Genomic DNA, 24,313 nt, shown 5'->3' on the forward strand with positions numbered 1-24,313 from the left:
CCCCCCCCTCTCTCTCTGGACCCCTTCCTCATGGCTCCAAATCCTCCATCTTCTGGCTGATCTGAATCTCCCTCTCTCCCTTTCCCTTTCCCTTTCCTCTGGTTGGCGGATGCCCCACTCTATTCTCTATTCTACACAGCCACTGGGTGATCAGCTATTGAAAAGGTGGAAGATAAATGCTAAGAGTTATTTAAACCAACCTGAGACAAGAAATTCTTGGTATAAGCACCGCAATGCTGTGTCCAGATTGAAACAAGATATGAGGGCAGAGAAATCTGCATTAGAATGGCACAGGGCAATCTTTACACAGTGTGCAAAAACATTATGCCTACAGATAATCTTTAAGAACAAAGTTGGAGGACTAACATGATGGAACGTCAAGCCTGAATTTACGGACATAGTTACTATAAAGTGTGGCATTTGTGCAAGGATAGGGAAATAGACGAGGGGATCAGAAGTCAGACGTTGATTCATAGTAAAGCTACTAGGGAACAATGGAGGCTCATGGGAGCATGGGAGAAAGCAATGACCCCAGACCCCCGTCACACCATACACAAAAACACTGCTTGAGGGACAGATATAAATGTAAGATGACAAAACTTCTGGAAGTCAGCATAGAGAAATTCCCTCATGGTCTTACATAAGATAAATACTACATTAAAGACCAAAAAAAAAAAAAAAAAAAAATTCCCCACAGCAATGAAGTAGATTGATAAATTTGGCTTCAACAAAGTAAAAAATTCAGCTGATCCAAAAAGAGCATAAATAGGGCCAGCGAGGGGGCTTGGTTGGCACAGCACCTCCTTTGCAACCATGGGGAACCGAGCTCCATCTCCAGAGAGTCTATAAGACAAGCCTGCTCTTGTCATTCACATTTGTAACCCCAGTACTTTGAGGCAGAGACAGGAGGACGACCTCCAGAGAGCCTAAGCTAATCAGCAAGCCCCAGGGCAAAGAGAGACTCTGCCTCACAAACAACATGGTGGCACCTGGGGAATGACCGGGAGGTTAACCTCAGCCTACACATCCATGAGTACACATGTGCACACATATGCCTACATGGGCACACATATGTGCACGTGCATGCACGCATGCATACGCGTACACACACACACACACACAAAGACAGCACACATATAGAGTGTAAGTCACAGATGTGGAGAAGTAGACTACTCTATGTATCTGAAAAGGGTTCCTACCCTTTATTTAAAAGTAGTTTTTCACAATCCAGAAACTAAAAGTGAGACAACTTAACTTTCTTTTAATGGACAAAAAGTTCAACAGGCATTTCACAGCACAGGCTACTCAAGTGGCCATGAAACAAATAAAAATGTGAAACAATTTAAGTAGTCAGAAAAAAAATCAAGTTAAAACTATAATAAAGTATTACTGAAAGCCCATCAGAATAGCCTGCATATTTTTAGGTAAATTAAAAAAAAAAATACCTATGCCACAAAATGTTACAGAAAATACAGAATAACAGGAGCTTCTACACACTTCTATAAGGAAGAGACATTGTTAGAGCTACTCAGGGAAATCATTTTGCACTATTACTAAGCTAAACACACAGGTCTCTATCACTCATCAATGCTACCCCTAGGCAGAAATACCCCTACATACACACACACACACACACACACCCATTATTAAGAACATTTAAGATATGAAAGTTACTCAAAAACCCATCAGAAGTAGAATGGAAAGCAATTCTAAAAACACACGAGAAGGACCTCACACAGCAGTAGTAAGAATGAATGCCAACACATGCAACCATCCACAAACCCTGCAGAGAGATACTAAGAAAACATCCCAGGGGAAACTATATAAACACAAACTATAAGTAAGCTCTGTAACTCCACTCTAAGCAGTGCTGGCCTTGTGCTGAGGTCAGAATAGTGGTTATCGCTGATAGACAAAAGATTTGGAGGGCTTCAGGTTTGACGGGTTGATGGGTGGTGACGCCATCTCTTGTTGGGCTGTTCCTGTAAAAGCTGAGTACTTCTCAGTCTGTCTGTGAGAGTTTGACATAAACAAGCAAGTACTGGGGCACAATAATAGAGGCCCAGGAACAGACCATGGTCTTCTACATTAACATACCTACAGACATGGAGTTTAAATGGCATTTCTAACAATAAGAATCTTAGAAAGCCGAACACATAATGGCATTTCTAACAATAAGTATCTTAGAAAGCTGAACACATTTCTGTAGCTCATATAAGGGCATCTGCCAGAAGCAACAGAAGCAACTGTGAATATTGTCACCTAGAGGCAGAAATGTAATGTCATACCCTAGAGCCATACTCTGAGCCTCATCCCAGCTGAAGGGAAGTGACAATTCTCTGAGCTGCTAACTCCTTCTGTTTATCCCTAGAACCGAGAGAAAGGACCAGAGTGAAGGCAAAACCAGGCCCCTTGTCTCTGTCATCACAGTATAAAATAGACAACACGGACATGTGACCCCTGTGGTGACGAGCTGTTTCTCTTATGTGCTATATTGCAAGTATATATTGCACTCTGAATATGTCTTTTACTTATGTGCAACTGAGAGATGCAACTTTGTGTAGAGCTTTCATTTGAGTGCGTGATGAACCTGAAGTTAGAAATCATAGTGATGGGGCAAATGAGGTGAGAGAGGGATTCTTTAGTGGATCCAGGGGCAGAAGAAATCTGGAAACACGTTTCTCAACTGCACAGGGGAGAAAGCTTCTATAGTTATCATATCTCCAGTCAAAGCTATAAGTTGTCTCCAAGCACTAAAACAGTACAGTTAAAAATATATCCATGTCCATCAGCAGAACAAATGCAGACTGGACAGACGCACATGTCTCCCAGGGCTCCTGATGTGAGTTGATTAGGCCCTATGGCTAGTTGTTAAGGGGATTGTGTTATCATCTGTAATGCTCTATACTCCTTGTCTTAAACTCCAGGGCTAGTTATCAAGTGCTGTGGTCTGACATTCCCCTTCATTATTTTAGTGAATATGAACTATATGCCTGTCACAGTATAAGTTGCCTTTCAAAATAAAGACAACAATAGTAAATGCAGACATTCTTGGGGCTCTTGTCAATGTAGGAAGTTTTGAACAGCCCTCTTTAAAAGTTTCTAGATGAAACTTACAGCCCAATTAAATTCTTATTTTCCACTGCCAGGAAAGCAGATCCAAACCTTGTCCAGTCCTGCTTAGATAGGCTTCCTCCAGCAGCAGATAGGGCAGATGCAGAGACCCACAGCCAGGCATATGAGAGAGAGAGAGAGAGAGAGAGAGAGAGAGAGAGAGAGAGAGAGAGAGAGAGAGAGAGAGAGAGAAAGAGAGAGAGAGAGAGAGAGAGAGAGAGAGAGAGAGTCTAAACTGGAGTTCTCCATCCGATCCCTCACTGCAGAGCTCTGGGAATCCCAAGGAAGTGGGGAGGTAAGACTAGGAGTCAGAGGGGGATGGGGGAACCCAGGAGAAAATGGCCACTGAATCAACTAATCAGGGATAATAATGCTCTCACAGACACTAAAGCAGCAAGCAGGGGGCCTACAGGCATCCGCACCGGGTTCTCTGTGTGCATGTCATGGCTGTTACCTTGGTGCTTTTGTGGGACTTTTAACAGTAGGAGAGGGTGTATCTCTGATTTGTTGTCTCCTCTTGGGGTCCTTTCCCTCCTGTTGGGTTGTCCTGTCCAGCTCATTGTATCCTGCTCTGCCATGATTGGTAGTCTGTTAGAGGTCTGCTCTTCTCTGATGGAAAGCAAAGAGGAGCTGATAGGGGAGAGGAGGGGGGGCTGGGAGGGGAGAGGAGGGGGGGCTGGGAGGGGTGCTGTGGTTCAGATGTATTGTATGAGAGAAGAATCTATTTTCAATTAAAATTTTTTTCAAAAAAATAAATTCTTACTTTTTCATTTCCTTTATAAAACTAGTTGCCAGCTCTATCTAAATCACATTAAAACAAAATAGAAATAAAATTACTTGTATTATTTTTAATGAAAAAAACCTCCAACCTTGTCTGAAATCAAGATAAACACAGGCTAATGAAAAAAAACCAACGGTCCGAGTTTTCAAAGAGGGTAGAGGAGTCTCTTCTTGTAAACCTGGGACCCAGACACCCAAGCAGCAATGGGAAAGGACAGAAAACACTGAAACAGAAGAGACGATTAGAGGGGTAGAGGCAGCGGGTCACACCCCTGTGAGGTTTCACTTAAACTAATCAAAGCCGAAGAAAGGTAGCAGAAAGGTATGTGTATTTTCAAATCAGCCGGACACCACTGGCAAACAAACAAATCACACTTGACTGGGATTCAACTGTGCCTGTTTTTTTGTTTTGTTTTGTTTTTTGTTTTTTTTTAAAACAGCTGGGCACAGGTCTGCCACTGACGCCAGTGTTTAGGTTTGGCATGAGGCCTCCCCAAACAACAAAGCAGGTGGCACCCCACAAATACACGCTTCTAATAAATCATTCTGTCAGTTAGCCGGTAACAGTTACATATCTTCCTTCCAGCTCCTAATTGGCTAATCAGCTGCAAGTCCAAATTACATAGTACTGAAAGCAATAAAAAAACCTAAGTGTGTAAACAGCACTACAATGGGCCATTGTGCCAGCAAGTTTACCCTGTGGAAGCATGCTATTTCTGTTTGGGTAAAGAAAGCCTTCATAATAGACCATTTTTATGAAGGCCCTAATCAAGCAAAAAAAAAAAAAAATGAAGGAACACAATATTTAGTTTGGGGTATATATTAGTTTAAAGAGGAATACAACTTTAGGCAGGAAGCAGAAGGATAGGCCAGGAAAGGAAGACTGGGGGTCAAACTATTTCCTTGTTGTCTGCCGGCACCACACAGAGTCTCATGTGTATAAGTTACTCTATGGTTAAATGTTTTGCAGTTCCTCTCATGTCTACAATGCACAGGCAACAGAGCGGAGACATCAGGAGGTCAGGAAAAACAAGCACAGTTAGCTTAGCTTCTGCGGATGGAGAAACGCTCTGAGTGGAATACTAGTTGTATCCAGAGCACTTACGGAACCCTTTGCAGGACTAGCGGCAAGTTAGAATAGCTATTAAGTACACTAAAAGTTATCAAATGGCTAATATGAACTAAAATGGCTAAATGTTCTGTCAAAACCAGATGTGCTCATTGGAAGGTGGAATTTTTTTAAAAAGTGATTATTACTCCTAAATCATAACTAAAATAGAAAAAAGTAAATAAATATTTTCACCAAATATTTCTCCAAAATATTTCCGACATAACTGGACATTTTTAAAACTCATGTGCTTCAACTTAGATATGAAGATTATTTTTTCTTCTGATCTTGGGTCATTTCCCAAACATGTTCAGATCGTTTTCTAATTATCTAGTACAACATTTTTTATTATTCAACTGAATTAAAATGTTTAAGAGCTATATATTATTGCTGGGGTGCTTATATTTTAGTACAATTTTAAAAATGAGATAGCCACCAGGGGAAATGTGTGGAAAATGCTAGTGAAAATCCAATTAATCCTTGTGTACGGGGCTATAAAGCATAGTCTTGGATATTTGTGGTTTTCATTTAGATTCAGAGCAATGGGGTTGAGGGGGCTTGGGGAGTGAAGTCAAGAACTGTTTTAACATAAATTCTGAAAGAAGAATAGAGGTATATGAGGCTTAGAGGAGACTGAGGCTCCAAGTTTCACTTGGGAGGACCATCAACATCTGGAGCGCCTTTCAGGCCAGGATGGAAAATGAGCTCTGCAAGGCATGGTTGTGGTCTGGAAAGTGGGGAGGTCTAGAAATGATTCCTGGGGAACTCAACGCGGAGGATGAAGACCAGGAAGAGAATACAACCAGGAGGAATAAAACAGGAAACCTCCACAGTGGCTGGATGATCCCCAAAAGAACAGAGATTCACAGAGGTCAAGTTCTGGGGTAGTGTTACAGGGAAGTGACCGATTGGGCTAAACATTTCTGGGAGCTTAAGTTATGTAAGGACTCAGGGATGCCATAGTATGAGCTGGTTTTGTGGTCAGCAGTGGCTTTAATTAGAGCTGATTCCTTGTAATGAGGTGTGTTTAAGAGAGAGCAGGAGAAGAGGAAGCTGGAAGCAGCAGCTCCGATTTCAGTTTTCAAGTTTTGTCAAACATACACACATACACAGAGAGAAGTTGCATAGCATTAGGCAATTCAAGACAAAACAAATGTGATTGTATTCTGTTGTGTTTAGGGTGACGGGTGGCACCGTCTGTTTGTACGTGGATGGAAAGGGGGCAGTCAGAATGGAAAACTATTCAACGGTAAGGGAGAAGAGAGAGAGAGTCTGGCCATGGAACATTCAGTAGGCAAAAGGTGCTAAGGTTCAGTGTGTTCACAGAAGAGTTGACCACCGTAAAGAGAGGGGCACATGGGCGGTGTTAAGTAATGATAAGGGGAAAGGTTTACCAGTGACCCAACACGGAAGTGTCTTCTGATTGACCTTATTCTCCTGAAACAAGGTCACCATGCTCGCTGACTTAAGATTGGTATCAGTGAGGATAAGTAACTGTGGCGTTCCTATCCCCAAATGGAACATCTACAACATAAACCCTACACTTAAGGCTTAAGGAGACATCACCAAAGAGGAAACAGAAGGATTTTAAGAGCCAGAGGACCAGGATGACTTCTGTGTGATAGTTTCTTTTAGAGAGGACAAAAATGTTGCTGCCATGAGCCCTTGGCAACATGGCTGCCTACAGGAAAACTTCAAAGACCACACTAGTCCACATGCCAACACAGATGCAGGAAATTTTCAGAGCCTCATGCCTAGATGAAGAGCTATAGGCAAGGAATGGCTAATGAGGAAAGGAGAATCAGGTTTCTTTGGTTGGTTGGTTGGTTGGTTGGTTGGTTCATTGACTGGTTGGTTGGTTAGATTTTCCAAGGACAACACTCCTATCTCAAGCGGTCATCCCTAAAGATATACAAATGGAGCCTACAGTAATTAAAATCAGTAGGAGATAAACACACGCACAATACATATCACACATAAACACACACATATATATAAAGAGGCCCTGAAATCAAGAAGGAATTGGGAAAACTGGAGAAATTAGAGTGTATAAAAGTGATGCAAATACATTGTACAAGTGATCCTGTAATAATAATGATGATGATGATGATAAATATAGTGTTCTGGGGAAGAGAACAAGTTGTGAAAGAAGACAGACAGATGCCCAAGATACTAGGACTGAGACGAATGGGTAGAAGGCATTCTGTGATGAGAGGAAGCTGCCTAGAGGCAGTTAGTGCAGCATCTGAGATCTTTAGTCATGACTCTTCAGCCACAGCAAGCAGAATCCTGTGTGGCTTTCTTTAATATGGCGCAGCTGCGTGTATAGGCATGGCCAGGAGGGAAGCTGGGTTCACTCAGGAGTACAGCTCTTCCATGTAGAAAAAGACTAAGGACTGAAAAAAAATTGGTGCTTAAAGATACGCTAGTGTGTACTTACTGAGCAAGGGATATATGCGGACACATAAAATAACGAGGAAAGAGGTACATACAGAGCTGTCAACAGTAGATGCAGACGGACTGTGGGACCAGCAAACGGCCGAGGAAGGTCACCTGGGAGGCATGCTCCTGGAAAAGCAACCTCACCTTTTCTTTACAATCTACAGCTCCTCAGACAGCACACTTCCTTTCTATTTGTGTTTAGGGATCTAGGCCACATTTTTTTTCCTTTTCTTAAATTTTTTCCCAAGCAGGCTTGGTGGTGCACACTTTTAATCCCAGCGCTGGAGAGGCAGAATCAGCAGGATTTCTGCAAATTTAAGGACAGCCTGGTCTACACAGTGAGCTCCAGCCCATCAGGGTTACATAGTGAGACCCTGTCTCAAAGCACACGTGTACGTGTGTGCACATCCACACACAAACAAACACACACACACACACACATGGTTGTCAATAAAAACACTAAATAAAAAATAAAGCAACTGAGTTACAGTTCACAGGAATATGTCCCTTGGCTGCTCACATATCTGCTAGACACCAATCTCTGAATTGAGAGACCCGTTTCTCGTTCTTGATCTTAGATTTCAAAGACATGGAAGTCATTATAAAACTGCTCACCGACAGGTCCCAGCTAGCTTCTACCTACCATCCAGATCAGCATGGCTTTCTGGTATTGGGCCAAAGCAAAATCTTAACAGAACTTATGCTGAAGTTTACAGGCTAAGCCTCCTGGTTGACAAGGATACTGCAAACGTTTCCAACTTCTCCTCCTTTTGTTACTCAAAGTCACAAATTACATCTTGGTTACTTTACATTTAAATGATGTTTTATTTATTCTTAGAAATTTGTATACATGTATACAATGTTTCTTGGTCAGAACCAACCTCCACTTACCCTTCCTACTTTCCTTGATGTATGTAATTTTAAAAATGTAATTTTGGGGGGCTGGTGAGATGGCTTAGCGGTTAAGAGCACTGATTGCTCTTCCAAAGGTCCTGAGTTCAAATCCCAGAAACCACATGGTGGCTCACAACCATCTGTAATGAGATCTGACTCCCTCTTCTGGAGTGTCTGAAGACAGCTACAATGTACTTACATATAATAATAAATAAATAAATGTTTTTTAAAATGTAAATTTTAAAAGTACCTATATTTACTGATCAAGGCTGTCTTACCCGAGAGCTTAAGCATTTGATCTCTCTCCTCTTCCTCAGTATTACATTTAGTTAAACTATTAGTCTGTGACATTAGTCCTGAAATGACCATGTCATTGCAACTCTTCAATCTTGTGTTTGGGTTTGGCCATATAAATAGCAATTAGGGTGATACTAGCTAGCATTGAATTAGCTAGTTATGTTATGCAATTAGCTGGTATTATCTCACTTAATCCTCACAACAACCCTATATGGTGGGTATTATTATTATTCCTTTGTAATAAACGAGACAAGCAAATGAAACAGAAATATTTAGACTTGCAGAAGGGGATTAATTTGTTCAAAGTCAGAGAATTGACAGAAAAGTCACAACTGAAATTCACCGTTGACTCTTGAATCTAACCACTTCGGTCTTACGCTATACAATCCAATAGATGCATAGTATCACTAATATTAATGGGCTCATATGTTGTATATAATTTTCCAAATATTGTCAGCAAAGTTTGCTGAGAGTTCATGTTTATCATTATCATTTTATATTCAACCATAAAAAAAAAAACTTCTTGGGAAATACACATGTTCTTTCAGAGGACACAGTAAGTGGTAAATTAGCCACAAACTTCTTAAGATTTCTGTGGGAGAAGATCTGGCTTCAGTAAGTTTTCCTTTAGTCCATGACAACTGTCTCTGAGCAGCCTCAAGAAGCGTTCTCACCTGCTGCCTTCCTCCAGGCTGAACCAGCGAGGAACACTAGCCACAAGACAGAAGCAAAGGTTGGGGATCTGTTAGTTAATTCTTCTGTCACCGAAGTATCTTAAGGAAGAAAGTGTTTGTGGTAACTTACAGTTCCAGAGGGGTGAAGTCCATAATGGTGGAAAGGGCAGGGCAGCAGGAACAGGAAGAAGCAGAGAGATATTTCATCACACAAAGAATGCAGAGAGAAAGAACAGATAGTGGGGGCAAAACTATGAACCCTCCAAGTTCATTCCCATCCCCAGTGATGCACTTCCCCCAGCAAGATTCTCCCATCTAAAGGCTACATTATCTCCAGGGCCACCAACTGGAGACCAAATGTTCAAACTCCAGAAACTATAGGAGACATTGCTGCTTCAAAGCTTCATGGGGTCTTTTTTTTTTTCTTACCTTTCTTTCTTCCTCAAGGGCCCCTGCACCATGTATGAACACACAGGATGCAAACCTAGCAGCGCCCTCAGCTTGCAGCTTGCGAGGGTTATGCTGCGCTATGACTTCTATGCCCTGTGCCCATAGGTAGATGTTTCCATAATTACACTTCTTCAAATGACTTACTTGTAGTCTGGCAAAAATCCTGCACAGACCTAGAAGTGATCTGTTTGAACAAGGAATATTCCATAGCATTTTTAAAAAGGATCTCTCTCTCTCTCTCTCTCTCTCTCTCTCTCTCTGTGTGTGTGTGTGTGTGTGTGTGTGTGTGTGTGTGTACGGGGCGTGTCTATTCACGTGTATGTGTGTGCATGTGGACATCTTTGTCAGAGGTCACCTTTGGGTGTCTTTCCTCAGTAGGCATCTACCTTGTTTTTGTGACAAGTTCACTCACTGGCCTGGGACTCACCAATTAAGTTAGATTAGCTAGCTAGGGAGCCAAGAGGGATTGGCCTACATCTGCCTCTCCAGAGCTGACTTATCAGGCCCTAGCCATCATGCCTGGCTTTGTTAAAGTGAGTCTGATGGATGAGACTCAGGTTCTCATGCTTGTGCCGCAAGCACTTTACTGACTGAGCTCAGCCTCTACTCCTGGGTGCTTTTGACGAGCGCGAGGATGTGGAAGAACATTACAGAAAAGGGATGTGTCATGGTACAGCAGAGATTCTTTCAGCAGACTCCGAATATTGAAGAGTCAACTTTTCAGATTGGACCTCATAAATCACTCATGACTACGCTACGTGCAAGTGTAATGGAGGATGAGAAGAACACGCAGGCAGACCCAGGGTTACCATACACAGAAAACCATTCTCATCTCTTCAGCCATGGTGACTCTATACTAATTGGGATTAGGATATGACGATTTATGTTTGGCTCAATTATTTATGAGCCCAAACCAAATGTAGCTAATGCCACTGAGTTTTGTAAACTCGGACTTAAAGACAGCTAGTCACTAACATTTATGAGCTATGTGGTGAAAGGTTTGCAGTGCCCGAACAGGAAACTGCGGAGCCGAAGCGCCTTGAGAGATTTTTGGCATTTGTATTGTAGACATTCCAATCTAGAGGGCTAGCAGGAGCGTAGACAAACATTTGCTCTGGTATTGGAAGGATTGCAAAGTGATCTAAAGTTAAGACAGGTTCTTAATGACTTGGTATTGCTATTCTGTGTCTAAGAATTTATCCCAAGAAAAATAATCACAGATGTGCATAAGATTGATCTATTCCCACATTTGCTAAGATAAGCAATAGACACAGCCATATGAAGCAATATGGACTTATTGAAAAGTATAATGGCATGGGAAAAGGTTTACACAATTTTCTTTAAGATCCAGGTATTAAAACCATATGCAGGCTATTTCTGGTGCCAGTGCAAATGAAGCAAGCCACCTTCACTTATCATTCCAAGTCGATAAAGAACAGAACAGAGCAAGAAAAGCAGCTATTATTGAAGTTTGGAAAACATACTATGGAAGGGATACGCAGATATGAATACGGAGCACAGGATAAGCTCCCAGGACTTGCAAATCCCTTTGTTCCCCACATGTGAGCTGAGGGCAGGCTGCCTCCAGAACCTGTACAGCAAGTGCTGACAGCACAAAGCCCTCAGGAGACACTTCTTCTTAGTAAGACTTCTGTGTTCTAGAAACGGTGAGTCCACCTCTCTCTACCCACCACTTTGGCATAATTGTCTCCTTCCCTTGCCCCTTGGCCTCCCAATAAAAACCATTCCTCTGTATTAATACAGTGGAAAAAAATAGCTTCTCCAAGAAAATTAGCACGAGGTAGGTTACGAATGAGGGGTGTATTGTACCTCTTTTCTTGCGTTTTCACAGTAAAGGCACACCCCAGCTTTGTGGACCACCGGACAGCAAGGGAATCAAAAAGTCGAGAAGACATCATGCTTTGAGCTAGGGGAAGCAGGACATAGGGCACATGACAGATATGACTGGAATGAAAACCTGAAGACTGTCAACACACGACTTCATAAGAACTGACATCAGTCCCAGGCACAAATGGAAAACAAAAAACAAAAAAAAACAAAACAAAACAAAACAAAAAAAAACAACAACAACAAAAAAAAACAAGCAAAGAAACAGATTGGTGGCCTCAAAACCTAAACCTCTGCCTAAGTCACCGTTCAAGTCCCAGCTGATCTTAGTGGTGCAAGCCCCTGACAGATACTGAAAATTCAGACCACACTGGAAATTCTACTAGTACCAAAACCTCCATGAAACAGAATATGAAGCTGGAATGTATGCAGGATGATACCTGCTAAAACAAACTGATAAATTAACACTCTCATACGACATTGAAATGGCCCAGAATCACACACCTTGTCTTAAAAAGTTCGGGTTATTAAAAACAAAAACAAAAAACTTGTGCAAAAATACACAGAAAAATACGACATGCAATATATATATGTATGTGTATATATATATATATATATATATATATATATATATATATATATATATATATATGAAATCAACAGATGTTAAATCAAAGTTGGTCCAGACAATTGGAGCCACAAGGCAATAAACTTAGGGCAATTCTTCGGAAATATCCTTTAAGGTCAATGTGAACACTGTTGAAATGGAAGACAAAGAGAAATGCATTGCCAGGCAACAGCAATAGAAAAAGGAACCAGATGGTCACTTCAGATCTAAAACATACATTATGTGTTCTGGATGAATGAGTCCGTTGTCAAGTTGACAGAAGCTAGAGTTATCTGGAAAGCGGGGCTGCAATGAGACAATTCCTCTCTGCAGAATCAATGCAATGAGACAATTCCTCTCTGCAGAATCAATGCAATGAGACAATTCCTCTCTGCAGAATCAATGAAGACAGGTCTGTAGGGCATTTTCTTGATTAATGATGTATGTGGGTGGGTCCAGCTCACTGTGGGCAGCACAACCCCTGGATCTTGGACAGTATAAGAGACAAGGCTAAGCAAGCCACAAGGAGCAAGCCAGTAAGCACCATCCCTCCATGGCTTCTGCTTCAATTCTTGCCTCTAGGCTCCTACCTTATGTTCCTTCCCTGACCTCTCTCAGTGACTGACCATGACCTGAGAGTTGTAAAATTTTTTCTAAAAATTTTTTTTAAATTTCCTTCTTGAGTTGTTCATGGTGCTTTAGCACAGCAATAGAAACCCTAAATGAGACAATATCCAATTTTTAACAACTCTGTGGATGTGTGTGGTAGAAGAATGTGAGCAATAAAGGAGTCAGTACCTTTAAAGCTGGATCAAGAGAAATTATGTCCCCAAAAGGAAAAGGGGGGAAAGGCAACCCATCCAACTGTGACTGACTGTGACGCAGTAACCAAAAAGCCAGAGTCACAGAGAGAGAGATGAATGAAGAGCTACAGAAAGAATATCTGAAGAAAACAATGGTTGATATTCTCCCCAGCACTGGGGAGGCAGAGGCAGGTGGATCGCTGTGAGTTCCAGGTGAACCTGGCCTATAGAGTGAGTTCCAGGACAGCCAGGGTTGCCTACATTACAAGAGCCTGCTCTCCCCAAATATCTGAAACTGAGTGAAAAGAATAAAACTAACAAACCAACCAAATCCCAACAATTCCAACTGCTGCACCATCCAGAAATTATCTCCTGCATATTCACGAGAAAGAAATGAAAGTGCACGGTCACAGAAAAGATGCCTGATCATGAATATCCATTGCATCCCTGCTTATAATAGCCCAGGGTAGAAACAATCTTGATGCCCTTTAATGTGTGCATGGTTAAATAAGCTTGGCACATCCATTAGCATAAAATATTAACAATTTGTATGAACATCCAGAGACTTATCCTGAATTAAATAAGTCAATTCCAAACAGCCAAATATGCATGGTTCTACTAAAATAACATTGTTAAAATGATTTTTAAGTATCATGGCAAAAGGGAGCCAATTAAGATTGCCAGCGGTCAGGGATGAAGTGGTAGAAAAGGTTACATTAGGGATTCCTGTGAGGATGGACAGGTCCACACCTGAAACGCTTCAGGCCCAGTCTCTTGGATGCAAGATGAGGAAAACGGTGAAGCCTGCCATGAACGATTCCTCGATATTCCTTGCAATCGCTGATAAGCAGATCGAAAAGAAGAGACCTCCATATACTGAAACGGACATAGCTGGGGCTCCCACCCTGCCAGAGTCTCTGCACCAACGTGTAGCCATTCACAAAAACACACTGGTGACCTTCTTGCACAGTTAAATGGATGTTGATGGTGACCAAACGATACCACTTGAAGTACACACCTTCTATAAAGGAAAATTCATGTTCTCACAAAAATTGGAACACAAATGTTGACGGCAGTACTTTTCACTATCACTACAAATGTGAAAAGCTCAAACAAAAATCCCATGTGTTAAAAAAAAAAAAGAAAGAAAGAAAAGAAAAGAAAAGAAAAGAAAAGAAAAGAAAAGAAAAAAAGGACACCTGAGAATGGAAGCATGGTGGCCTGAATTCAATCCCTGAGACCCACCCACATACAGGCAGAGCAAGAGAATACCACAGAATTGTCCCACTAACCACTGCATGTGTGTAATAGTATATGCACAAACCACACACACACACACACAGAGAGAGAGAGAGAGAGAGAGAGAGAGAGAATAAAAATAGATTAAACAAAATGGACAAATTGTGGTACATTTAAGCAACAGTGAATGCATCATTGATACAAGGCAGCATTCATGAATTTGAAATCCATTATGGTAAATGAATTTTAAAAAATAGATTCAAAAGCATACAGCAGCCTTTCTATTCTGTTTCTAGGAAAAGGTAAGACTGCAGAAAAAGAACAACAAGGCCATTTGTAAAACACATCTGTGGTTGACAGGTCAAGGGAGTGCTTGACTGTGGAGAGGCAAAAATGCCAAGTTATGTTTTAGATAGTCATGATAATAATTACCAAGTGCTATGCATATGTCTAAACCCAGAAAAATCACACCAAAAAGTATTAAATGTGTGGAAATTAAAAATAAATTTAAAGAAAATATGCACAGATACTGATCTGATGTTTGTAATAATATGTGTATGACTGACAGAATCAAAGTTAAAGTACTACTAACACTGGTATCTGAGTAATATTTGGAATTTGAAAATAAGTTATAAGTAAAATGCTCCTTTTGTAAATCTGGTACAAATATATGGTACCTGTCTATGCATGCAGGCACACATGGATCTGGAGTCTAACATTTTGTATATTCCTATCAGTACACAAACGTCCAAAATATGCAACATCTTGGAACAGTAAGATGTAAAGAAATTAGGGAAAACGAAGATGGGAAGGACCCCTTCTTCCCTATGGTTCCCTGTATTTCACAAATATTTCCCTTTCAACTTTTTTAAAAACATCAAAAAATAATAATTTATGGTCACAAATGTATAAGATTTTATAATGCCTACATATTGCCTTTGAAGTTAACATTTTCTATGATGTAAAAGTGTCTGTGATATAACAGAGAGAAAAGGGCTGGCATGCTCCACCCCCCGCCCACCCCTACCCCACTCACCCCCACAGAATTTGTTCTGCTCCACAATGGAGCTTGTCACAGGGTGTGTCACTTTCAAACAGAGCCGTCTCGCTACCCTGGGATTCACTACACTGCAGGAGAGAAATGAGCCCTGTAACCGTCTCCCACAGGCCGCACAGAGAAAGGCTTGCTGTTACAGAACTCCAGGCAGCCAGATTTTTCCGAGCTTGGTTGGAGCACAAGAACATCTGATTCAATGTGGAAAATTGTACTACTGTTCACGCCTCCACAGAAGCATGTGATATCTCAGGGCAACACAGAAAAACAGATGAAAAGCCTCAAAAGCAGTTACCAGTTTTACTGAATGTTATACCAGGCGCGGGAGGAATGGCAGGGGTGGGTGGGGAAAGCTGTGACCTCAGCCTTTGGTCACATGACTTTCCATGAGCTCAACATCATTCTCAGCTAGGAGAGGGAATGGGTGAAGAAATAAGTCACCAGTTCCCCTCCTGTGACTCCCGTGACCAAAGTACGCTTCTGTTCTACACCTGACCCAAACAAAGCCTGGGGTGGGGGTGGGGTGGGGGGTGAAACAGACAGGGAGACAGACCAAGGCAGCGAGAGACACTCACAGACAGAAAGACAGAGGCAGAGAGAGAGGAGAGGGGAGGGGAGGGGAGGGAAGGGGAGGAGAGAAGAGGTCAATGCAAGGCAAGGCAAAGGATTCCTCTCCTGGATTTTTACACACATTTGAGTGCCCTGCAGAAAACCATGCAGTTACATGCTCTGTTTAATATCCAAGAGAATTAAAGACAAAGAAACACCTAACTTTGTTCCGCAAGTAGTGATGCACCAGTGGCCTCCACATGGCACCTGTGGCTTTGGCTGGCTAAGGAACACACCATGGTTACGAAACAAACACAGAATGCCAAGACATTTCATTTCCTTTTAGATGATACCATGGGCTGCGGTCAAGTAGGCACCTGATAAGTATGTACGCGAACATACGACTAACAAAAATGTGAAACGCAGTGCGCTTAAGGAGTTCCTTTCCTTTCCATATATACATACATACATATCCAAGAACACTGGATCAATCATCTCCTGTTGTTTGAACAGACCACGCAAGATCTTCCATATTGGAGCGTTTATTACTCTGTCCCTTCTTATGGTTTTTCTTAAATTCTTTTCGTGACAGATAATAAAAGAGACGATGATAACAACAAAATAATCGGACTCAGTCCCTTCACTCATATAAAATATAAGACCTTGCCCTGGTCCCTCATAAAATTATGAAGCATCCAGCCAAAGAATGTTTAATTAGCCAGACATAGTGACACGTGCTTTTAATTCCAGTACTGAGAAGAAAGGGGTTGGGGGATGGGAGTGGGGGTGGGGGTGGGAGGGGCAGGGGGGCAGACTTCTTGAGCTCAAAGGCAGCCAGGCTACACCGTGAGACTTTGTCTCAAAAACAAAGCAAACAAACAAAAGAATGTTTAATTATAATATTAAAAAGAGGTTGTCTATCATGCTACTAGTGTGCTAAATATGATGATATAAGTATCAGACTTGACAAGTAAGTACCCAAGAAAGGAGACTGCTCCCTGGCACGATGTTACACATTGACTATTCCATCTCTAGGAACAGTAAGACAATGTAATTGTTTTGTGTGTCTTGGCTGCCCTGAAGATTATCTCAATATGTTCTTCAGAGGGAATAAGTAGCCTACCACTTGATGTATGGTACCTATCTTTTCGCTTCTGTTTTCAAACTGTAACGTTTTACATGTTTTAACTATGTCATTGTTTAAGGCACCTTAAGCACAGTTTGGAAGTATGCAGAATTACTATCTCAGAATTACTATCTGCAGGCATTCCACATTAAATTACAGTCCGCAGCATCATTTATCAAATTAGAATATAGACACACATCATCTGATGATCTTCTTAAGATGCTAATTCTGGCTGCAAAGGTGTTGAGGCTTGGATGTCCCATTGGCTCACATGTTTGCACACTGGGTCCCCACCAGTTGGTCATGTTTTGGAAGGATGTTAAAGGAAACTTTAAGAGATGGGGCCTCCTTAGAGGAAATGTGTGCATAGTGGTAAGCCTTGAAGTTTTGCTCTCTGCTTCATGTGCCTACTGACATTTCTCCCCCTTCATGATGTTCTGTATCCCCACAAACTGGGAGTCAAATTAAACTGTTAGTCCTTCCAAGTCCTTTGTTGGAGGTATTTTGTCACAGCAAGGGAAAAAATTACTGGGCTACCAAGAGAAAATCTGTATAGTTAAGTTCTAGTGCAGCACTAAGCATGCCGGTCCTCACTCACACTTTGAGCAAGGGGGTGAAAGACAGCAGTCTCCCAACACCTGTATGAAAGGTCCAGATAAAACTAATGAGCAAGGCACGGCCCTAAGAAATCATAACTCTTGGGGGCTGGAGAGATGGCTCAGTGGTTAAGAGCACTGACTGCTCTTCAGAAGGTCCTGAGTTCAAATCCCAGCAACCACATGGTGGCTCACAACCATCTGATCTGATGCCCTCTTCTGGTGTGTCTAAAGACAGCTACAGTGTACTTATAATAGTACATAATTTTTTTTAAAGTACTCAAGGAGCTGAAGGGGTCTGCAACCCTATAGGAGGAACAACAATATGAACTAACCAGTACCCCCTGAGCTTGTGTCTCTAGCTGCATATGTAGCAGAAGATGGCCTAATCGGCCATCATTGGGAGGAGAGACCCTTGGTCTTGCAAAGATTATATGCCCCAATACAGGGGAATGCCAGGGTCAGGAAGTGGGAGTAGATGGGTTGGGGTGCAGGGCAGGGGGAGGGTATAAGGGACTTTCAGGATGACATTTGAACTGTAAATGAAAAAAATTCCTAATAAAAATAAGAAAAAAAAGAAATAACTCTAAAAATGATAAGTAACAAAACCATAATGGCTGAGAATATCAGACCTTATTTATTTATTATTTGTTTATTGTTACAAACTTGAACCCAACGTCATTGCTAATCTTGATGGCAAATATCCAGTTCGTGTTTTTCAGGAAGTCGATTCTGCCTCCTGTGTTAGACATTTTATTGCACATGTAAATAATGTTTGGGTCAAAACACTTTAAAAGGGGCTTTGATGTTTTGGGAGGAGAATAGACAAGGAAAAAAAAACACTCGTTAACTACTTGCAAAGATATTGTTTCTGCTTATTCAGACATTCACTAAGAACCTACCTACTGCTCTAAGAATTACCATGCAGGCTTATACAACACAGTTGCCTGTGGTTTAATCTATCCTGGATTTCTTCTAAGTCTTTGTTTTAATTATCTTTGGGAATAATCACTATGTAAGTTGAAGAAGAATCGTACAGCTAGTGAATATAGGAATGAGCCCAGATCATCTGGAGAAAATCCATCAGTAATGACATTGACTAAGAGAATATCCCAAATGTTTGTTTAATTTCTTTTCCAGCCCATTTACAATTCAGAGTAGTCCTTTTGGCTTAGTGTGTTGTCTTAGTCAGGGTATCTATTCCTGCACAAACATCATGACCAAGAAGCAAGTTGGGGAGGAAAAGGTTTATTCAGCTTATACTTCCACATTGCTTCATCACCAAAGAAGTCAAGACTGGAGCTCAGGCAGGTCAGGAAGCAGGAGCTGATGCAGAGGCCATGGAGGTATGTTCCTTACTGGCTTGCTTCCCCTGACTTGCTCAGCTTGCTTTCTTATAGAACCCAAGATTACCAGCCCAGGGATGGCACCACTCACAAAGCACTGCCCCGCCCCCCTCCAGATCACTAATTGAGAAAATGTCTTACAGTTGGATCTCGTGGAGGCATTTCCCCAACTGAAGCTCCTTTCTCTGTGATAACTCCAGCTGTGTCAAGTTGACACAAAACTAGCCAGTATATGTTTTGTATAGCAGTAGTTTCAGAGATAGTTCAGAGCAAAGAAAAGACTTTGTCTTCTCCATGTGGCTTAATCTTTATAGAATTTTCCACTGTCCACTGTTCCACATATGCATACCCCACATGAAGAAGCAGGTAAAATCCTATGTTTATAAAAAATCCAAAAAAAAAAAAGCAATTTTCTGATATGCCTAAGTGGCTGAATCAATGAACGGGCCTCTTGGGATGTTTTCTCTAAACCAGAGACTCTGCAGCCAGCAATGTTCTTCCCCATTTGGTAACTTGCTACAACAGGTTAGTGGCCTAAACTATATAAGCGTATTATTTTACAGCTCTGGAGGTCAGAAGTCCAAAACAGGTTTCACTGAGATAAAACTTAGAATTCAGCAGATCTGTAAACCCTGCATAAATGCTATTGGAAAACCAAGTCCTTGCCCCTTCCTGGCTTGAAAATCCCCTCCCCCATCCTCACAGCCAGCAATGGCAGTGTCACTTTGTCACTTACTCCCATGGTCACATCCTCCTCGTTTTGGGTCTTCTCCCGATTTGTTATTCTGCCTTTAAGAGGGCTCATGTGTGTGCTGAACCAATATGTATTCTGCATGTTCCTGAACAACTAAACTGTCTTACTTCCTCTCTTGCCCACTAACCTAACACAGTCAAGAGATTCTGCGCTTTAAGATGTGGAAATATTTGGGTCCCACGGTTCTCCCTACCACATCAAGGTGGTCTTTTTCCACTTGCTAACTTGAAGTCTCCCATGGCACTCTGGTTCCCTGGCAGTCTCTCCACACTAAGGAAAGCAATTCTCGGGAAGAACAATCTAAGATTACCAGTAGCAGTGAGCCACGTTTCAGCTTTTGACCACCAGCTCTGATTCTGCTGGGATGGCTCTCCTACTCAAAGAAAGATTTGACCACCACATAACCACCTGTGCCTGGCTTCACGCACCCAAGTTTCCTGAGTCCTGTTCAAGTCAGCTGATGCCACAGAACTAGATCCTAACCATGGCCGTCGTGATTAGTGGCCTCACTTGCGATGCAAGTTGGCCAGAAATGGGGCCTTCTTGTAAAAATTGTGACAAGCAAAGGCCCTCTTTGAAAACTGCTTAGAATCATCAAAATTGCCCAGTAGGAGTAGGTAAAGTTTACTCACTGCCATTTAAAAACACAGAGGAATGTAAAGTTATACAGGTAGCTTCCATTAGGGCTCTCTTTTCAGGTCCTCACAGGGGTCTGACAGATCGGCTGTTTGTACAGCTGTACAGTGCTCCAAGGACTCTAAGCCTTTAATAGAAGAATAAGGCTCTGCATGATTTGTGGAATATACTTCAGAGGTAGTTTCTCTCAGGAACTACTAGTTAAGTGTAATTATTCCATTTCAACCAGGAGCCACAGACTGTGACAAGTTTGAATGACTGGATTAAGACTCTAGATAAACAGAGGGCTAAAACGTAAGAGTGAAATGAAGTTTCAAACCTGAGTTTAATACTGGGCTACCCGGAGAAAATCTGTATAGTTAAGTGCTATTATAAATGGGTCCAACAATTGCATACGAAAATAGAAAGGGCATGGCAGCCTGCCAAACTGACTACTACCGTTTCAAGTCACATGAGGACTAGTGGGGGGAGATTGTTTCTTGTGATCCTCATTTTCTAATCCATAATAGCCAATGCCAATGTAAAGCATTGAGTTAACCTACACCCCCAGTTCCTGATGACCTCTCACCCAGTGACCTGCTTTCTCCTCCCCCACAAGAACCATGAAAGGCAAAGGCCCAGAGGAATGGTGTTCATAAAAGCTATGGCTCCATCTTCGGTCACACTCAAATGACCAGCTCAGGGGAAGAGCTGATTCAGGAATGAGAGAAGACCTTGATACAAAAGGAGTTCTGCTCGCATTGCATCCCAAAGGGTTCTGAAAGCCTAGGCACTTTTTGTTTGTTTGTTTGGTTGGTTGGATTTTGGTTTTGTTTTGTTTGGTTTTGGTTTTGGTTTTGGTTTTGGTATTGGTTTTTCAAGACAGGGTTTCTCTGTGTAGCTCTGGCTGTCCTGGAACTCACTCTGTAGACCAGACTGGCCTCGAACTCAGAAATCCACCTGCCTCTGCCTCCCAAGTGCTGGGATTAAAGGCGTGTGCCACCACCGCCCAGCTCACATTTTTTTTAATAGTATGTGGGCATCACTAATTTAAGTTCACTCTTAAGAAGATTCCTGGTGACTTGTCAGCATCCTAAATGCTTTCTATGCATAACTATCAGAGCCTTGGGGCTACTGAAGATTGAGTATACTCTGTATATGCGAACATCTGCTTGCTGTACCACACATCTGGCAAAGCCAGTCTCCACTGACTAGCCAATCAGCCCATCCAGGCAGGTACTCCCAGAGTTAGCCATCTATATGAAAGCTACAAGAAGCTGAGAGCAAAGTCCTATCATGTGTTCTTCAGGTGGGCAGACAGTAGGAGGAAAAAGACGCTGGTAGGGAATGCATATATTCAGACGGAAGTTAATTCCAATAAGAAGTTGAAAAGCCCAACTCAGGCAGGCAACACCAGGCAGCCCTTTGCCTAGAGGCAGGTGGGAAAAGTTGCGTATATCTTATATATTGAAAATAGAAGGTTTTTTGAAAACATCTACCTGTATCTCTTTAGGCATCTTACACCGACGGAACGATATTCAAATAGGTTCAAATTTGTCAAAGTGGAGGGTCAAGAAAATTTGTGCCAACCTTGTGATTGCACCAAGCTTATGCATAACCTCAGAGTCTTTGCGTTCCAGGAGTTGATTGTATGTTTTTCTCCGTGATCTTTTAATTGCTTGTGTTTCCATACACGACCCTTGTTTGATAACCTTTGAATGTATTTATGACTTAGTCTTGGTGACTTTTCAAAGCTCTACACCTACCCCAAGTCATTACAAGGCATTGTGCCCTCTGATTATCTACAGGAGTGCTTTCGGTACCCAAGGTATAAAAACTTAAAAATAATTATCGTTGTCTGCTCCTCTTTAAAATTATCACGTGTCAACAGAACAGATGATTACACAAACTGCAGGCTTTCAATGTGAACGACTAGAAGTTCAGTAGTTGCCAGGTGGAGCCTCACCGTGAACTGCTCTCTCAGTGTTTCTAGAAAGAGTTTTAAACAAATTGTTGACAGTGGGCAGAAAAACATGTGCAAGGGTTTTTTCCTATGGGGCGATTTCCCTCCTCCGGAAGGAGGTGTGTTTGTGTGTTTCTAAGCCATGCTCCATGGAACCAGACAATACTCATGTCTCCTTTGGGTGCTGCAAGTTTACCTTTGCATGTGGTTCTGGAAAACACTTCGGTGGAGAATTAATCTGAGGGCACTCATGATCGGGGCCAACAGATGCTTTTGGTGGCACAATCCTATTCCCTGGTCACTTCTTAGAAGCAGGCCTGTGCCCGTTTGGCTGTACTCCCATGTTTTCCTCCTCTACCTACCAGGTAAAGGTGAGAAGGGCATCCAGGCCTTCAGTGGAGCCCAGCGTGGCTGTTGGTGGCCAGCACGCGTTGGTGCTCCCGTGACACACACACAGGCACAAACACGCACACACGCACAAACACGCACAAACACGCACGCACGCACACGGGGGTGCAGCCCACGGCCTTACCAGATCAATGAAGGTCAGGAACTTCCAGCTGCCTCCGTAGGTCTGATGCGAGGGCATTTCGATGGCCTTGTAGTTGCACAGGATGGAGCAATAGGATAGCAGGATTGCTACCCGCAGCACCTGGCAGGGGACAAGCGCCATGTTCGCGCGGCCTGGCCCCGCCGGGCTGCTCGTGGGGAGGGCAGGCGAGCTGCTCCGCGGTGCCGGGCGCCGTGGGAACCGGGGCGCGGCGCGGCGAGGGGCGGAGCGCAGGAGGCGGGGCGCGTCCCCGGGGACAGTGGCGGCGCCGAGCGCACCGGAGACCTGCGCGGGCGGGGCGGCAGTGCAGCCTACGCGAGCTGGCGGCCTGGTGTCATCTCTGGCGTCATCTGCGTCATTCTGCAGCGGCGTTCGTCGTACCGGCCGGGCGCCCCCTAGGCGGTCCGCGAGGTCCACCCCCCCCCCCCCCCCCCGGCCTCCAAGGTGGGAGCGCCTTTCGGGCAACCACGGTTCCAGACGGGAAGGACCTGACCGAACCGGTCCGGACCCGGCATCCCCGGGCAGCTGGTGCTGGCTGCCATGGCACCAGATGGGGTCAGAACGTGTAAAGCCACACACAGTCCCCCTCCAGTGACACCCATTACTTAGGATTCAGTTGAGGGTTTAATGTTAATGAGCATTTATGACTGTGAAGCCCCTTATAAATTTCACAAGGCTTTAATAATTTATCAGTATGCACGAGCTTTGAACAAATTCTTTTTTAAACTTTTTATTACGTCTTGTGGGTATATGCATGTACCACAGGACAAACGTGGAGGCCAGAGGACAGCTCAGGTGTGAGTCCCCTCCATCGAACTCAGGTCATGAGGCTTGATGGCAAGCTACTTTAGCAATTACTGACCAGGGCAAGTTTTATAAATAGAAATCTGTGCTGATTGCCATGACTGCTACGAGACAGCATTCCATTTGAAAGTCAAACCACCCGGAGGATGTAAACCTCACCCACGCATGTGTGATTTAATACAAATCTTTCGGAGTTAAAATTCCTTTTGCACTTCGACATTTCCCAACCCACCTCCCTTATACTACCGCACCAGAGCTGAATGGGAGGAAAGTAAATATAAACTGGATTCCCTCAGCCTTCCAGTAAATGTTGTCACAGGGAAGTTGCAACAGTCTGTGGGCAGAGTAGGGTTTTTGTTTTCTTTTAAATCATGATCATGTTTCAACCAACCAGATAAAGGGTCCGGTTATGAGAAGACCACATGAGTATTTCCTGTGGATCCATTCAAAACAGGTGTCCCATTCAAATAGTCTCTGAGTCAGAGGGTGTGGTGGGAAGGTCTAGGGGAAAGCATAGTCTCAGAGGTAAAGAGAAGCAAACAAATCCGACTCGTAGTTTTTTCCACTCCACTAGGGAAGAGAGCCACTAGGTCTTTTTAATTGACATAATTATGCTGAAAGAAACTGAAATCACAAGATGATATTACTAGCATAAAGCATTCTTCACTCAGAATTTATGAGTTCATACTCATGTTTAAAC

The 24,313-nt window shown here is 42.7% G+C and overlaps 1 protein-coding gene across 7 annotated transcripts in view; it reads right to left on the minus strand.

Annotated features, from left to right (window-relative positions):
- Window positions 1-23,212, minus strand: part of Aig1 (androgen-induced 1) — a 221,985-nt gene extending 198,773 nt beyond the window's left edge. For 2 of the 7 annotated variants that reach the window (NM_001347362.1, NM_025446.4), the window contains exon 1: window positions 22,792-23,131. In NM_001347362.1, coding sequence (NP_001334291.1) covers window positions 22,792-22,932 — 141 coding nt within the window. In that variant the 5' untranslated portion in view covers window positions 22,933-23,131. Of the gene's footprint in view, window positions 1-9,300; window positions 9,435-22,791 lie in introns of those variants that run through there. The other 5 variants (XM_030245217.1, XR_003948769.1, XM_030245214.1 and 2 more) reach the window with 5 other exon arrangements.
- Between the last annotated feature and the right edge of the window lie 1,101 nt (window positions 23,213-24,313).

The sequence above is a fragment of the Mus musculus genome, chromosome 10 (genome assembly GCF_000001635.26).
Source record: "Mus musculus strain C57BL/6J chromosome 10, GRCm38.p6 C57BL/6J".
Classification (NCBI taxonomy): Eukaryota; Metazoa; Chordata; class Mammalia; order Rodentia; family Muridae; genus Mus; species Mus musculus.